Source organism: Cnephaeus nilssonii, assembly GCF_951640355.1.
Source record: "Cnephaeus nilssonii genome assembly, chromosome: 18".
NCBI classification, from domain to species: domain Eukaryota; kingdom Metazoa; phylum Chordata; class Mammalia; order Chiroptera; family Vespertilionidae; genus Cnephaeus; species Cnephaeus nilssonii.
The window spans coordinates 26,558,835-26,576,546 of NC_137089.1; the positions used below are offsets into that span (position 1 = coordinate 26,558,835).

The window sequence follows — 17,712 nt, forward strand, 5'->3', positions numbered from 1 at the left end:
TAGTTTTACTTACTACATTTAAGTTGATTATCCACTTTGAAGTAATTTGGATATAAAGTATGAGGTTTTGATCAAATTTATTTGTTTGTTTTCATGGATATGCAGTTGCCCCAGCACTGTCTGTTGAAGTATTTTTGCACATTTGTCTAAAATTATATTTAGATTTAAAATCAGATAGTTGAACATATTTCTATAGGTCTATTTATGGCTTTTCTATTAGTTTCTATTGATGTATGTGCTTATCCCTCTGAAAAACTAGACTATACTGACTACTATATCTGTATAGTTAGTAGGCTAAATATCTGGTAAAATAATTCTTTCCACTTTATTCTTCTTTTTCATGATTGTTTTAGCTATTCCAAGGTCTGTGCCTTCCCATATAAATTTTAGAAAAAGCTTGACTATATCTAAAAAAACCCTCTTTCTGAGGTTTGGTAGGAATCATATTAACCTATAGATAAATTTAGAGATAATTGCATCTCAACTATGTTCAGTCTTCTAATCCATGAACATGGTAATCTGTAATCTGTAACTTTATGTATGTATGTATGTATGTATGTATGTATGTCTTCTTTGATTTCTTCTATCAATAGTGAGATTTTCAGCACACAGATCCTGCAGATGTTTTAAGTATATACCTACATTTCTCATTATCTTTGGAACACTTATAAATGGTATTAAAGTTATCTTTTTTTCAGTTGAAAGAGCTCAAATTGTATATTATTGTGACCTTGATTTTTCTTATTACTGTGATACCAATGTAGTTTAAATTCTCTTCATTCATTTATTGGCTATATATCTTTACTATTCTCTAAATTTTTTATTTCTGTTTTTTTAAAATATATTCTTGATACTATTATTTTTTAGTTTTTTATATTGTACATGTCTTCTCCAGTTGGAACTTGTCTTTATATATTTCTTAAAGTTTTTTTTATGAGCAACTTTCAAAATTTTAATATCATTAAATTTGACAGTCTTCTAATTTATAGTCAATTAATTTTATCTTACTTTGGAACTATATAGAATTTATATCTCTAAGTCAAAATGACTTGAGTGAGCTGAATAGACAGAACATTTTTATTGGAAAAATTTTGACATAGATCATACCTGTTTTCATAGTCCTCTTCTACATAAAGAGAGATTTCTAAGACCTTATCTTCAATGTACCCAAACAAAAAAGTGAAATAATATTCCCAATAGTTTTGGAAGAGAAAGAAAGCTACTCTCAATTGAGGCAAGTTTCCCTATTAAAAATGAGAGAAACAGATTCTTAATGCTTCCTCAAACTTCAATTTTCCTGATTATTTTTTAAAAAATAAATTTTTATCCCATGATTTCTTGCAGTATTCTGTTTTAGAATATTTTGGTCTGATACAGTAGGATTATATCCCAAATTGGTGGTGGCTTTGTATTTGGTTATTAAAGAAGGGAAATATGTTGCCTTAAAATCTAATATATCAACTTTGGATTGAACTGTACTATATAGCTTCCATATGAGTATCTGAGTATTTCATTGGCAAATACATTTTCCCCCATCTGGTAAAAGGATCTAGATATTCCATGTATATTTATGTCTGGGGGAAAAAATCCAAGATCTTTTTAGCAAAATGTGGCCTGCTCGGTGAGGAGATATAAGATTAAATTGCCTAGCCCAACCATGGCAATTCAACTGTTTTCTCTTCAGGAAAAAATATTCCATTTATTTATGAGTACTTATACATTTTGGGTTTTATTACATAAATTATATTTCAAATATTGTTTTATAGTCATTTAATGTTAGAAAACAAACTGAGGATTTGTTGGGCAATCTTAAGAAGTTGGCAAGACACAAAGAAACACACACAATTCATGATCTCCAGTCCTAATGTGAAAATTTGGCGAAGTTAGTTTTTTTTGGAAACACAAACTACAGTATGAAGGAATGCTACTAAAGATACTGACAATACCCTGTGATTTTGAAGGGTTCTTAAACGCAATAAGAATATTTGAGCATCTTAGTTCTGTGTGCACAACAGTGGTGGTTTTCACCTAGTCAAGCAGAGACCTACCCCATATATTAGACAGTCTCTTCCTTTGTTGCAAAGACAGCTGTTTGCCCTTGACACCTTGCCCATAGTCACTGCAGGCTGGGACTTTCCAGCCCCTGGGCATCCTGTTCTAAATCCCTGTTGTGAGACCTCCTTGAGCCATTTAGAAATCAATTATTGAGATGATTTTAAGGGACAAAATCTTATTGCCACAGAGACACAGTACAGTAGTCCCCCTCATAGGCTGTTTCACTTTCTGTGGTTTCAGTTACCTGTGATCAACTGTGGCCCAAAAATATTAAGTGGAAAATTCCAGAAATAAACAATTTATAAGTGTTAAATTGTACACCATTCTGAGTAACGTGAAGAAACCCCCCACTTTCCTGTGCCATCTTGATCCTCCCTGCTCCAGTCTTGAATCATCCCTTTGTCCAGCGTTTTCACACTGTATATGCTTCCCACCTGTTAGTCACTTAGTAATCAATTAGGTTATCAGATTGACTGTCATGGTATCAGCATTGCAGTGCTTGTGTTCAAGTCACCTTTATTTGATTTAATAATGGCCCCAAAGAATAGTGATGCCAACAATTAGGATATGCCAAAGAGAAGTCATAAACTTTATCATAGGTATGTGTGTATATGAAGAAACATATATATATATATATATACTAGAGGCCTGGTGCACGAAATTAATGCATGGCGGGGGGTGGGGTGTCCCTCAGCCCAGCCTGAGCTCTCTGCAATCTGGGACCCCTCGAGGGATGTCCGACTGCCAGTTTAGGCCTGATCCAGTCAGACATCCCTCTCACAATCCAGGACTGCAAGCTCCCAACTGCTTGCCTGCCTGCCTTCCTGATTGCCCCTAATAGCTTCTGCCTGCCAGCCTGATCACCCCCTAACCACTCCCCTGCCAGCCTGATTGATGTCTAACTGCTCCTCTGCCAGCCTGTTTGCCCCTAAATGCCCTCCCCTGCAGGCCTGGTCACCCCCAACTGATCTCCCCTGCAGGCATGGGTCCCTCCCAACTGCCCTTCCCTGCAGGCCTGGGTCCCCCCTAACTTCCCGCCTCTGCTGGCTTGGTGACCCCTAACTGCCCTCCTCTGCCAGCTTGGTCACCCCTAACTGCCCTCCCCTGCAGGCTTGATCGCCCCCAAATGCCCTCCCTTGCAGGCCTGGTCCCTCCCAACTGCCCTCCCCTGCTGGCCATCTTGTGGCGGCCATCTTGTGTCCACATGGGGGCAGCCATCTTGTGTGTTGGAGTGATGGTCAATCTGCATATTACTCTTTTATTAGATAAAATAGAGGCCTGGTGCACGGGTGGGGGCCGGCTGGTTTGCCCTGAAGGATGTCCCAGATCAGGGTGGGGGTTCCCTTGGGGTGTGGGGTGGCCTGGGCGAGGGGCCTGTGGTGGTTTGCAGGCCGGCCACGTCCCCTGGTGACCCAAGCAGAGGCCCTGGTATCTGGGGTTTATTTATCTTCTACAATTGAAAATTTGTAGCCTGGAGCAGAGCCAAGCCTCCTGCTTGCTCCATGGCGGCAGCCATTTCTGTTGAGATTTATATATCTTCTATCATTGAAACTTTGTAGCCTTGAGTGGAGGCCTAGGCTGGCAAGGGCAGGTAGAAAGCTTGGCTTCCTCCATTGCCTGGGAAACCCAAGCCTCCCTCCTGCTCTCTGTGGCCGTAGCCATCTTGGTTGGGTTTATTTGCATATTATCTCCTGATTGGCTTGTGGGCATGGCAGAGTGATGGTTAATTTGCATATTACTCTTTTATTAGATAGGATATATATATTATACTAGAGGCCCAGCGCATGAAATTTGTGCATGGGTAAGGTCCCTAGGCCTGCCCGGTGATCAGGGCCAATCTGTGGGGCGACTGGCAGGGTGATCGGAGGGGCCCCCCACTGGCACCCACCTTGGCTGACCTGGGGCCTGCAGACTGGGGGCAGCTCCTACCCTGGTGGTCAGTGTGCATCATAGTAACCAGTCAGTCATTCCACCGGTCATTCCACTATTCGGTCAATTTGCATATTAGGCTTTTATTATATAGGATATATATTATTTGTGATTTCAGGAATCCACTGGGGGTCTTGGAATGTATCCCCTGTGGATAAGGGGGGACTGCTGTGAGCACAAGAATTTGAATCTGAAGAAACTCTTGGGCCCTTTCTAATTTTCTTCTTCCCCAAACCATTCCTATGTTAGCACAGGTCTGTGTGCCTTTCTTAGGCTAAATGTATGGCCCTGACTTATCCTTGAGTCAGGAACCCCTCATTTCTCTTCTCCTGTCACTTCCTCTAGCTTACTTATCAGAACAGGAGAGCTGCCTCTGCTTCCCGGCCGTCTTCCCCATCTCTGCTTACTCTCTCATACTGGTGTTGCTGAGACCTTTCCTGGAAAGAATCTGCAGGCTGAAACCAAAGCTGGATGATTTTGCACAGACATTGCTTTCTCAAATATGCAGAAGGCTCATGTTGCCAGGGTGGTGTGAACCTGCCAGTGCTTTGCTATTTCCAGAACACTGGCTCTGCGGCCAGCCAGCTATTATCATGATTTTTGCCCAGTGAAAATGCATTTAAGGGAAGAGTTGTAAAAATATAGTTGCCTTAATGGGAACTTTATTGTAGTCTTAGCACTAAGTTATTTGAAGGACATGAAAATAGACTCACTCTTTTTAAAAGTTCCAACAGTAACACGGGTGCTTTTTCTGGTTTGTACTTTGCAGAAGTGAAATTTTTCTGTCAAACGCCAGCAATTGCTGATATTGTCATCCTGGTTGATGGTTCATGGAGTATTGGAAGATTCAACTTCAGACTGGTTCGGCTTTTCTTGGAAAACCTGGTTACAGCGTTCGATGTGGGCTCAGAGAAGACACGGATTGGTACACATTCTACTACTCATAGCAGCCAACTGTCAACATAAAATTTTGGGGAAGCCTCTTAAGAAATTTCAAAGACTCTTTACAGAGTGACTTTTAGAATTACAGGACCCACTATAGTAGAGTTCCCCAAAATGCAAATTTGGATCAATAGGATATACCAATTATTTATTCCTACTAATTTTGCTATGATACTGTCATTCAATTAATTATTGAACCTATTTTAATTTTCTGGAAGTCAAAGTCTTTTATTATTATTATTATTATTATTTAAGTTAGAGTTGGCTTAAAAATTTATTAGGTAAAAATTTTCTTTTTAAAGGAAACAGTCAATCTAGTGAAACATTATGCTAAAACAACTGGAAATTGGAAATAGATTTATAGTACAATATAATCTTTGTCATATTAAATCTAGCTGAGATACAAAACAAATAAAAAAGTTTAAAATCTTTAAGCAACATGTTCATTTTATTACAAAAGTCTCCTAGTTTTGCTTTTAAGTAGCCATTAAGGAAACTCCTTCTTTGAGAATAAGAACCAACGTATAAATCTAGACCTTTTATCTACAAACATAATCCAGACTTAAAAAAAACCCCACATGCTAAGTACCTAATACTTTAAAAGTGCTCACTTCCAGATGGCTATAAAATAGATACATTTCCTCAGCCCCCAGATAATTAATTCTCTCAATTAACTCCTTAAATTAATGCCAGGAATCCTCTTCCTCTCCCTCCCCTTCCCCTGCAGGAATCCTTCTTGAAAGTACATAGTGAGGTGGAGAAAAAAATGTTGCAAGGATTAGGCCGTACATCATTCTAGTTCCTTGACTAGTCCACTAGACCTTTGAGTAACCCATCATTTCTGGGTGGGCTTTCTTACCTTTCTTTTCCAGGTCTTGCACAGTATAGCGGTGATCCCAGAATAGAATGGCACTTGAATGCCTTCAGTACAAAAGATGAGGTGATCGAAGCTGTCCGAAATCTACCATACAAAGGAGGAAATACGCTAACAGGTATGTTTTGTTCAGTCCACATCTTTAGCAACATATTTTGCTGAAGAATAGTTTTATTTCTTTAGTCAGCCTCTTTGTAAGACTTAGCATAATACTTTTTTTTAAACCAAAGGAAGTCTTCTTTTCTCCTCTCCTGTCACTTCCTCTAGCTTCTAAAGTTCTCAGATGGTTCTTTCCTCAAACTCAGCTTCATAAATTAAAACCCAGACATCTCATTGCACGTGAATAGAATGTCCCAGGAGGGGCTTGGTTGACCTAGAAGGAAATGGAGTAGTCTCGGGGGCTGACAGTGCTCCTAGCTGTTTTAACCTTTGTGAGTCCCTTTTCCTCCCTCTCTTTTCACCTGTTTTCTCCTCCAGCCACCCTGTCAATGAAATAAAAACACATTCCTACCTTATATTTAAGGAAGGTATTTTCTTGGCCCTTATTCTGCAGTCAGTAGCTATCATGCAAATATGTGCTGATCTTTGGCTCAATGATATTTTTAACAAATGAAGAATGTGAGACTATTTAGATGATAATTATCCTAGCCACAAGGGGTTATCACAGGTTTTACCCTTACTGCACACACAATATAGATGCTCAATTAAAATATATACTAGTAGATGTTGTCATTGACTTTTAAGGAAACCACTGAAATCCTGACAATTGCTTTGCCAATCTGAGGCATAATCTAATGGGTATTTTGTTCATACAACAAAAAGATATTTAACACAAATCCTATAAAAATATTGCAGCATTTCTTATTTTTTCTTGGTGAAAAGTATCTCATTCAAAAGGCAGGGTTTCAGTTTTCTTTGAGATCTTCCCCCGCTACCTCTAAGAAAGAGAGATAGGAAAGCATTTTTGGTTCTGTAGGCCATCATTAGCAAAACTGAAAGTGTAGAGATAATATTTGGAACAGACGCTATTGTGTGGGGATTCTTGCTTTATTCTAACTTATAAAGGTTTACATTTTCTTGTACACAGGTCTGTCATGTCCATGGGCCATGAATTCAATATTTGTTGTAAATGCTAATTTCTGAAATGATGCAGTAGTCAGTTATTTGTATTGCCTCTCTTCTGGTGGAGTTGAGTTTTTCATCCGATCTGCCAAGGAAGAGGTTGTAAAAATGAAGGTGAAAGTTTGCATCTAATAAAAATCCCTTTAGTTCAATAAGTTACTCATCTTGTGGTTACACTTTGCAGGACTGGAAGCGTTTTTATTAGAGGTGGTTGGTTTGTGTTTATTTTTCCTTGTTTTCTGCCAGGTCTTGCTTTGAACTACATTTTTGAAAACAGCTTTAAGCCAGAAGCAGGGGCAAGAACTGGAGTATCCAAAATTGGCATCTTAATCACAGATGGGAAGTCCCAAGATGATATTATTCCACCATCCAGGAACCTTCGTGAATCTGGTGTGGAGCTGTTTGCCATAGGTATGTGTCACTTAAAGTTCTGTTTCAACAATGGGGACGGACACACAGCCACTTAAAATAATATAAAATGCAAAGTGCACTTCATGGAAAGCCAGGAGACCTGTACATTTTCTAGTCCTGACTCTCATCACAACTAGTCAAATGATCTGAGCCCTACAACCTACATTTAAAATGGAAGTGACGGTAACTGTCTTGTGTCCTATAGTGTGAAGACCTCTAAGGCGAGATATCATATGTAAAGTGTTGTGAAAAGTATAAAGGATAATGGTTAAGTTCATACTTGTTACTTTGTACTAGTCAGGACTTTTCTCTTTAGTATCTCTTTATACGCTGTGTCTTTTCTGGTGGTATATGGAGAAACCCATTTATCATTTTCAAGTAATTAAGGTCCTGCAGTTATTTAAAGAGAGCACAAAGTTCCAGATACGCAATATTATTTCTCGGAAGCTCTTTTTTAAGGTATCATTCTTGTGGAAAAGAATATATATATATATATATTCACACATGCAGAATAACTGCAAAATATTTAGATGATGCAACTTTGCTCTTCAGAAAAATGCTTACATTTTCTTTGGCAGTAGGAGGGTCTTCTATTTCCTAGAAACTGACAAAACAAAAACAAACCTAAATCTAGACACAGTTCTTCTGACCCATTCCTAGATTTGCTATCAAAATGTGGTTTATAGAATGTTTCATTCAAGAAGTATGTGCTTATCTGCTGTGTGCCAGGCATTGTGGTGGGTGCTGGGGCACAGAGACGAGGAAGGCCCTGTCCTTACAAAAGCAGCCATTCCAAGTCATGGTGACATCTCCTCTCTTTCTGTGCTTTTTGCAACAAACTATTTTGCTATTTGGTGAGAGAGAATTGGGACTATCTTCCCTAGAATAGTTTTATATCTATAAATTCAAATTTGTTGGTTTTAACTAACCAGCATGAAAAGCATGGCTGATATTAAGCTCATTGCTTCAGTATGCACTAATGTGATTTTGTTATTGTGGATCCAGATCCAACTGCACATTTTAGAAGCTATTGTAGAAGTCCTTCAGGCAAGAAACATCAGACAGATTGATTTAATTTTCATTTTTTATTTTGCAATCATTTCCCCCAACAAAGGAAATCCCTTCAGAAGATGTAAACTGATGGGGGATTCATTCATGTGTTTATTCTCCATTTTGTGGTCTTGTTCATAATGAATGGATGAGTTTTTAAACAAAACTTTAATTGAATTCAGATGTGATTTGAATTTTTTTTTTTTTTTGGAAATTACCTGAAAACCAGTAGTATTTATTATCCTATGACCCCCCTAAAGCAAATAGGTGAGAAACAACCAATGCTTTGTTACTCAGTGTGTTGAGGTTGGAAGATGAATTCAATGGCACAGCCAGGCCTCTAAGAAGTAATTCATGTTGCTCCACGTAATCACTCTTCCTTTCTTCCATAGTACCTCTTTTAACACCCTTAGATGATTGCAGTGTCAGAGGTTTATAAAGAAACTAGAGGCCTGGTGCGCGAAATTTGTGCATGTGTGTGTGTGCGGGGGTTTCCCCTCAGCCCAGCCTACACCCTCTCCAATCCGGGACCACTCGGGAGATGTCCGACTGCCGGTTTAGGCCCGATATTGGGGATCAGGCATAAACCGGCAGTCGGATATCCCTCTCACAATCCGGGACCACTGGCTCCTAACTGCTCACCTGACTGCCTGCCTGATTGCCCCTAACTGCCCCCACTCCCCTGCTGGCCTGTTCACCCCCAACTGCCCCCTCTGCCAGCCTAGTTACTCCCAACTACCCCCCCCCCCCCCGCTGGCCTAGTCACCCCTAACTGCCCCCTGCCCCCACTGACCTGGTCAACCCCAACTGCCCCCATTGCTGGCCTGGTCACCCCATGCAGCCTGCTGCTCGGTCATTTGGTCGCCCCTCACTAACTCCCCTGCCGGCCTGGTCGCCCCATGCAGCCTGTTCGGTCATCCGTTCATTGCGATGGTCACGATGGCTTTTATATAGATAGATGCTCCTTGTTTGTTGAAGCCTGGGGAAGAGAAATATACCTTCACACCCATCAGAACCAATCCTGTGCCTTCCTTTTTCTGTTTCTAACTTCATTGGTAAATATTTACTCATTTTAATGTGCAGTCTTCTGAGAGGCAGCACGATATAGTGGTTCAGAGCATATTGGATCTAGACTGTCTGGGCAGAATTCCAGGTGTACACTTCCTGGTTATGTTTCCTTGAGCAAGTTAATTAACCTCTCTGTGCATCAGCTTACTCATCTGAATAATGGGAGAAACAATTGTGCCAAACTCATAGGGTTGGTTGTGAGGATTAAATCTGTTAATATTCATCAAACACTGAAGCATTTGGGGTAAAGTAAGCACACTGTAAGTGTTAGCATCCACTGCTGAAATAGAGACTGGAGAAGTTGCATGAGGGCGGAGGGTTTTCTGTATCACTGTATTTCCCGCTGTATTATAAATACCCAGCATTGCACTTGACCCATAGCAAGGGAATTCAATAAATATTGTGGAAGAACCGGAGCTTCCCTTTTTGCAATGGTTACTAGGCAGCCTGTTGTATTTGCATATGTTAATTTCCCCCCAAGCTGTCTCATAATACTATAGTATAATAATATTCATGAGGATCGTTAAATATTATTTTTATTCTAGTAATCTCTCAATTTAAGTAAATGTGTTTTATAGAAATTTAAACCTGAGGTTTTGATAGTTTAGAATACTGGTTTAATTACTATTGCTTATGCAATATTCATGCAAGACAGAAGTTAGTTTCATTGATACGTCTTTGGGGTAAGACAAACTGAAGAAAATGAAGCTCGTTCCAGCTGGTTTGGCTCAGTAGATAAAGCATTGACCTGTGGATGGAAGGTTCGATTCCAGTCAAGGGCACATGCCTGGGTTTGGGCTCGATCCCCAGTGTGGGGCATGCAGAAGGCAGCGGGTCAATGATTCTCTCTCATCATTGATGTTTCTATCTCTTTATCCCTCTCCCTTCCTCTTTGAAATCAATAAAAATATGTAAAAGAAAAATGAAGCTAACCCATTTAACAATGATTTTAAAAAGCCTCAGCCAGGAGATATGTGCCTCTTTAAGCAGCAGATACTTTGCAGTGAGACTGAGGGGCTCAGGTTGGGGACAGTGCCGTGGCTTTTTCAAATGGGGCATGGATGTCGCAACCCTCCCTGTTGTCCTCATTGCAAGGGGTGAAAAACGCGGATGAGAACGAGCTGCAGGAGATCGCCTCCGAACCCGACAGCACTCACGTGTACAACGTGGCCGAGTTTGACCTGATGCACACGGTGGTGGAGAGCCTGACGAGGACGGTCTGCCTCCGGGTGGAAGAACAGGACAGGGAGATCAAAGGTAAACAGTGACGGAGAGCAGTCATTCTGTGCACTTGGGGAATGCACTGAGCAAAAGTCTGCCGTGGGTTAGGAAAATTCTTACCATCTTTCATCTTGACTTTCTAAATAGAGTTCTCTATTCTCCTAATAGAAACGGGGTATATTGGTGGGGTGAGGGAGAAATACACCACTAGATAATTTTCTCCTTTAGACCATCATGTTTGTGTCTTTTCATTAAACTTGATTTTGAGATCATTGTCCATTTATATAGTTGTAAGAAATAATGTAGAAAAGAGAGCCTGTATACTTTTCCAGGCTCCCTCAATGGTAACATATTGCAAGACTAGAGTACGATATCATGGGCATGGTGTTTGCACTAATGCAGTCACAATATAGAACATTTCCATTATCGCAAGGATCATGCCTATTGTCCTTTTATACCCACATTCACTCTGTCCCTCCCCCAACCTCTCCCTAACTCCTGAAAAATCGGTTCTCCATCTCCAAATATTTTTCATTTTGAAAATATTATATAGATGGAATCATGTAGTATGTAACCTTTGGGGATTGGCTTTCTTTATTTAGGGTAATTCCCTGGAGATTCCTTCAAGTAGTTGCATGTATTAGCAACTCTTTCTTTGAACTGCTGTGTCGTATTCCACGGTATGGATGTGCCACAGTTGGTTTAACCATTCCCACATTGAAAGACATCTGAGTTGTTTCCATTCTTTGGCTGTTACAAATAAAGCTGCTCTGAACATTCATGTATAGGTTCTTCTGTGAATGTACGTTTTAATTTCTCTGGGATAAAGTTCAGAGTATCATATTGTAATTTTATATTTAGTTTAGTTTTAGTTAAGAAACTGCCAAGCTATTTTCCAGGGTGACCATAGCATTCAACATTCCTACCAGGAATATATAGGATGTCCCCAAAAATGTATGTACACACTTTGAGTAATTACAAAGGCAGTGCTTATTAAAATGCAATTCATTTTCAAAGTTGAGTTATCAGCTGTTAAAGTGTATATACATTTTGGGGGGCCACCCTAGATGAGGGATCCAGTTTCTATGCATCGTCACCAACATTTATTGTTGCTACTGTTTTTCATGTTAGCCGTTCTGATAAGTGTGTAGTGGTAGCTCCTTGTGGTTTTAATTTGCGCTTCCCAGATGCCCAGTGAAGTCGAACATCTTTTCCCGTGCTCATTTTGCATCTGTGATACGCTCTTTGGTGAAATGCCAGTTCATGTCTTTTGCCCATTTTCTAATTGGACTTCTTTTAGTTTAGTTTTGTTACTAAGTTTAGTTTTAACAGTTGAGTTTTGAGAATTCTTTATTCATATTCTACATACAATCCTCTTTTGGATATGTAGTTTGTTAATATTTTTTTTCTGATCTGTAACTTGTCTTTTCATTTTTTAAAAACAAGGTTTTTTTGCAGAGCAAAACTTTTTAATTTTGATGAGGAACTAGGCTGGGCAGCCAAGCAGTAGTTTCCTGAACAAACTTCTCTGGGCTTCTTAACGAGAGTACTTTAGAACCCTGATTTCCCTCCCCCAACACATACACATACAAATCTCTACATGTGGATGCTGATAAAGCATGTAATACATTTCCTGGTCATAGTTAGTGTTCAGTAACTATGTTTTCCCCTCCCCCAGTGTAATGGTTATTGAAGTCCGTTGGGTAAGTGCCCCTAGAGCAAGCATGTCAAACTCGCAGCCCGCGGGCCTCATGCCTCATTTATTTGGACTGTGTTAGCCTTTGAGTTTGACATGCTTAACCTAGAGGATAAGAAATCCTAAAGTTGAAGGACCCTGAACTTTACATGTCCCAAATCTTTTGTAGAATCATTTGCTTTAACATGTACATAGCACAAAGTGCTTACACAGTGTCTAGCTCATAGTGGACATTCAGTGTGTCGGTTGCTTTTTCTTCTTTTTTTGCTTTTAGATATTGGCCATTTGTTGAAGGCTTCAGTATAGCTACTGGACATTCTGATACTTAAAAACACAGACTCTTGTGTCAAGAAGCTCGAGTATCAAACTCAGCTCTGATACTTACTAATTGTGAGACGTAGGCGAGTTACTTAAGTTCATTGTGGCTTGATTTTGTCACCTGTGAAATGGGAAGAATAATAGTAATACTGAAAAGTAAATAAAATAATAAAGAACTTAGAAGACTACTAGTAGATATACACATGTTCAATGAATGTGGTGTTTTTGTATTTTACTATTCTATAACAATTTCTTTAAGCAAGTTCCTTAGAGTCAAGGACCATGTTTTATTTAAGTTTGTATCCGCAGAACCTCGTGTAGGGATTGGTACTTAATAGACTCTTAAATGTTTTGATGAACAAATGTCGGAATGAATAACTGAATCAACTTCTCTAGAGATGAAAATCTTAGGGATGACATAAAGTCAATAAGGGGTTTTCCCAGGTGAATAAGAAATAACTTTGGGGAAGAGGTTCATCTTATGTGTCTCTTTAATTTAGCCTTGGCCCTAGCCACCATTGGGCCGCCTACGGAGCTGATTACTTCTGAAGTCACCGCCAGGAGCTTTATGGTTAACTGGACTCATGCCCCAGGGAAGGTGGAAAAATACAGAGTCGTGTATTATCCTACCAGGGGTGGAAAACCAGACGAGGTAATGAGGAGATGATATTTTCAAACCGTTATTTTCATTTTCTCAAGTCTTCTACAGTAGAGAAGACAAGACAGAAATGGATATATAAGGTTATTCTGTGATAAGCATTTAGAATTATTTCACTTAAATACATTTCTACGGGTCCATGTACTTTATTTGCACCTTTTCTTCTCACCTCCATCAAATAACTCTCAGAACTGGTCATGTATCCATTTCTAACACAACCTATTTTAGCTTTCTTTTTTCTTCTTTTTAAAAATTAATGAGTTCTAAAGCAAAGGAAATCAGTAGTTAGTTATCTGGCCAGAGCTTCATTTTGCTATTCATGTGTTCTTTCTACTTTGGGAGTGGAGTGGTCTGAACTCCCTGTCTTAATGAAGTCTGTGCATTCCAAATTATGTGGTCACATAGTCCTCCAGGGTTTGGAATTTCCTGGATGTTTATGGAGATTATTGCAATGGAGAAGTCATAAGAAAGCATCTGTGGCTGGCCTTTCATGGGTTGGCCATCATGGGAGAATACTTATTGCCAGATGATTGGATTCTTCCCAGTTCCTACCTTTGATATAGCAATTCACAGGGAATATGTTAACATGTGATGAAATCTTTATTTTTTTAAGTGCTAACCTTTTATTGTTCTAACCCCTGACTAACCTCGGCCTGTTGCACAATTTTCTTCTGGATTATGGCAGGGGTTATAATTTTTTTAAGTGTTAGAGAAGTAGATCACGAAGGTTTAAATTATCTGGACAAAAAAAGATCAGAATTATTCCAATGTTCTTATCTTTTTTCATGACTAATAAACCTTCCCAAAGCTCCATGGAAAAATATCACACATTAACTGTTATGAAGCGGATGTGATTAGGATAAAAATGACATAATTTCCCCTTAGATAGGAGTTAATAAGAGAGTTTTGGACATGTTCCATAAAAGGTGCATCACTTCAGATAGGAATTCAAGAAGAATCAACTGCACAGGGGAAAGAGGATGTGGCACACAGAGAACATTTAGTGAAATGTTCTTGCTAGAGGTATTTTTGGTTTTTTTTGTGTTAATTCTGCACATGGGATATTTCATACTCTCCTTCCTGACCTGTGCTTTAAACAGGTGGTGGTGGATGGCAGTGAAACTTCCACGGTGTTGAAAAACTTGATGTCTCTCACTGAATATCAGGTCTCAGTCTTCGCAGTGTATTCTCACACCGCTAGTGAAGGCCTGCGGGGAACCGAGACCACCCGTACGTATTGGATTCTACCTCACCTCTGACCTTGTATAGCATTGCTTAGGCAGCCCTTCCTAATTTGGAATACTGCTCAGGTTGTATTGATGGACATCCTGAGTCAAATTCCTATAAAATAGTCATGTTTGCATGCGGCACTGGACCAAGCTATCATTGCATTTTGCAGGGACTACATACCGGGAGGGATATGGTAACACTCTGCTATGTGTAGGAGAGAGTAACCTTAGTGGTGAAGGGTGCAAAATGCATTTATTTATTTAGTAAACAAGCATTTAGTGAATGCCTATTACAAACTAAGCACTGAGCTTGAATTTGTCAGTAGAAGTAGAGAAGGAGCTCTGTAGCTCTCTCTCCTGCCCAGTAGAATTACAAGGGCATTATGTTACATCGATTTTCACTTTTTATATTATTGCGGTTAAAACTAAAGCTTCTGAATACTAGTAATTCCTTACCTGAGCCTGATCATGATCACACACACACACACACACACACACACACACACACACACACTCCTGGGAAAAGATAATCTTAAAAAATACAGTTACCCACTCATTTAGTTATTGCAAACATGAATTGAGGTCCTATTACATGCTTGTCACTATGCACAGTTAGTCTAAAAACTCTGCCTCTCATAGGACAATGATAACAATATAAACACCACCAATAACAATGTGGTAGGCATTATGGTAATCACACTCCAGTCCAATACATTGTTGGATTTATCCCTGACAGTGATTTTTAAGGTGATTATTAATAATCCCGCTTTGCATAAGTATTTTAGCAACAATTCCTGACCTTAAGGAAGTTTTTGTCTAGTAAGGGAGGGAATGCAAACCAAGGACATGCAATCAAATTAGTGCAATGAGCTGCTATAGGCACTCCAATCCAAGTGTGACAGGGAACTGCACGTGTAAACCAAATCCTGAACTTGACATTGTGATTGGAAAAGGAGGCAGGGCCAGAGTGTGGAGGGGCCTAGGTTCATATTTGAAAGAAACATTGCATGGTTTTCATTGGCATTGTTAAAGCCAGGAGCTTGTAATTTATCCTTAATCTCTTTCTCCTACCTCTCACTTATAGCCAGTCTTATTTCTTGGTTATCCCATTTTTCTCAAACCTCTTGCTACTTAGTCATACCTCATCATTGTCCCGGATTGAATGTGTCAATAAGTATTTATTCATTTGTGTATTTGTTCCTCCAGCCCCTCATTCTGTCATTTTATTGTGACTCAACAACTATTTTTAATGGCTACTGCATGTCAGACACTGTTTGATGATGGACATAAAATAGTGGTCAGAATAGTCTTCTTGCTCTTGACTGGCTGCCAGGGAAAAGGGCCCATCGCCGTAGTGGGATATAAGAAACCAGAAGATATGTCATTCCTGCTTTAAACATTCCCCATGTTTAGCCTCCCAGAAGGCTATGTGAACAGATTGAAGGATGAAAATTATCTGAAAAATAAGCTACGTTTACTTAAGTAGCACTTGGATACTTTGAAATGAGCAAGCACACTGTTAATGGCTGAACATTACAAAAAGCAATCTCCTCTTGCAGTTGCTTTACCCATGGCTTCCGACCTTGAACTGTACGATGTGACTGAGAACAGTCTGCGGGCAAGATGGAATGCAGTGGCTGGAGCATCGGGATACCTGATCCTCTATGCTCCTCTCACGGAGGGTCTGGCTGGGGATGAAAAAGAGGTAACTACCTGCTGCCACTAGAGTTCTAGAATCTTTGACTTTCTGAAAATAGACATTTTTGCTATAAAAATTTAGAAAATTCACATTAAGCAAGAGGGGAAAAAAAATCACTTGTAATCAAACCATCTAGAGCAGGGGTTCCCAACCTTTCTAATGCCGCCACCCTTTAATACAGTTCCTCATGTTTTGGTGACCCCCAACCATAAAATTATTTTCGTTGCTACTTCATAACTGTAATTTTGCTACTGTTATGAATCGTAATGTAAATATCTGTGTTTTCTGATGGTCTTAGGCTCTACAGCAGCGGTTCTCAACCTGTGGGTCACGACCCACAGGTTGAGAACTGCTAGCAGGGTCGCCTTAGACCATCGGAAAACACAGATATTTACATTACAATTCATTAACAGTAGCAAAATTACAGTTATGAAGTAGCAACGAAAATAATTTTATGGTTGGGGGTCACCACAACATGAGGAACTGTATTAAAGGGTCGCGGCATTAGAAAGGTTGAGAACCACTGATCTAGAGGGAATAAGTTGTTCACATTTAGTTCAAGTCTTTTTTAATGCATGTTGAACACAATAAATGGAAATGGTTTTGTACTCTTCTGTTTTCATTTAGGTTATTGTGACTGTCATTCCATACAGTTAAATAATATTTTATGTCATTTTAAACATCTTTATACCTTTCCATTGTTGTTTAATCTCATATTATTGGACAATTAGATAATTTTCTGTATAAATATGCTTTGGTGACCATTTTTTTAACATGTAATTTTGTATGGTTGATTATTTCCTTAGCATAAAATGCTAGAAATGGAGTTTCTTATTTCAAAGGGCATGCCAGTCATTACACTAAGCATTACCAAATGACTCTAGAGAAATTGTACATACATTACATTTCTATATGCAGTTCACAAATGACTGTTTCCCCTATGTATATTGACTTAGGAAATTTTTAAAAATTAATTTGCATGGTAGACAAATGTATCTCATCAACTTGGAGGTTTTTTTACATTTATTTCATTTTAAATGATGAATCTTGGATTGAATAATTTATTTTAGTCCCCATTTTAATTTATAGGAAACATAATTACTATAATATAGTTGATGGAGGACTTAAGAGGAAGTGTCTATGACACCTGGGAGTGTCCTGACAGGCAGGTGGACAAGAGAGGGGATTAGTTAACATTGTCTAACTGCCTCTTGTGACAGAAATTTTTAGAGCCAAAAATAAGGTGAATCTGAGTGTCAAGAACAGAGCATTGGTGACATGTGCTCTTTTATTTGCAAAGTTTAGACAGCTTTTGGCCATTTGGATTTAATATTTATTTGAATTCCCTTTTGGCAGAAGGGAGACTTAAAAATGATGTTGGAAAGATGTTCAGTTTCACTAAGAAAGAGACAAAAAAGAAGGGGAATCTAGTTCACACCC

The 17,712-nt window shown here is 39.2% G+C and overlaps 1 protein-coding gene across 4 annotated transcripts in view; it reads left to right on the plus strand.

The window, feature by feature from the left end:
• Positions 1-17,712, plus strand: part of COL14A1 (collagen type XIV alpha 1 chain) — a 183,273-nt gene that overhangs the window by 39,061 nt on the left and 126,500 nt on the right. For all 4 annotated transcript variants that reach the window (XM_079796342.1, XM_079796344.1, XM_079796345.1 and 1 more), the window contains exons 6-12: positions 4,754-4,909; positions 5,799-5,918; positions 7,169-7,333; positions 10,547-10,708; positions 13,187-13,338; positions 14,445-14,574; positions 16,133-16,278. In XM_079796342.1, the coding sequence (XP_079652468.1) occupies positions 4,754-4,909; positions 5,799-5,918; positions 7,169-7,333; positions 10,547-10,708; positions 13,187-13,338; positions 14,445-14,574; positions 16,133-16,278 (1,031 nt within the window). The remainder of the gene's footprint in view (positions 1-4,753; positions 4,910-5,798; positions 5,919-7,168; positions 7,334-10,546; positions 10,709-13,186; positions 13,339-14,444; positions 14,575-16,132; positions 16,279-17,712) is intronic.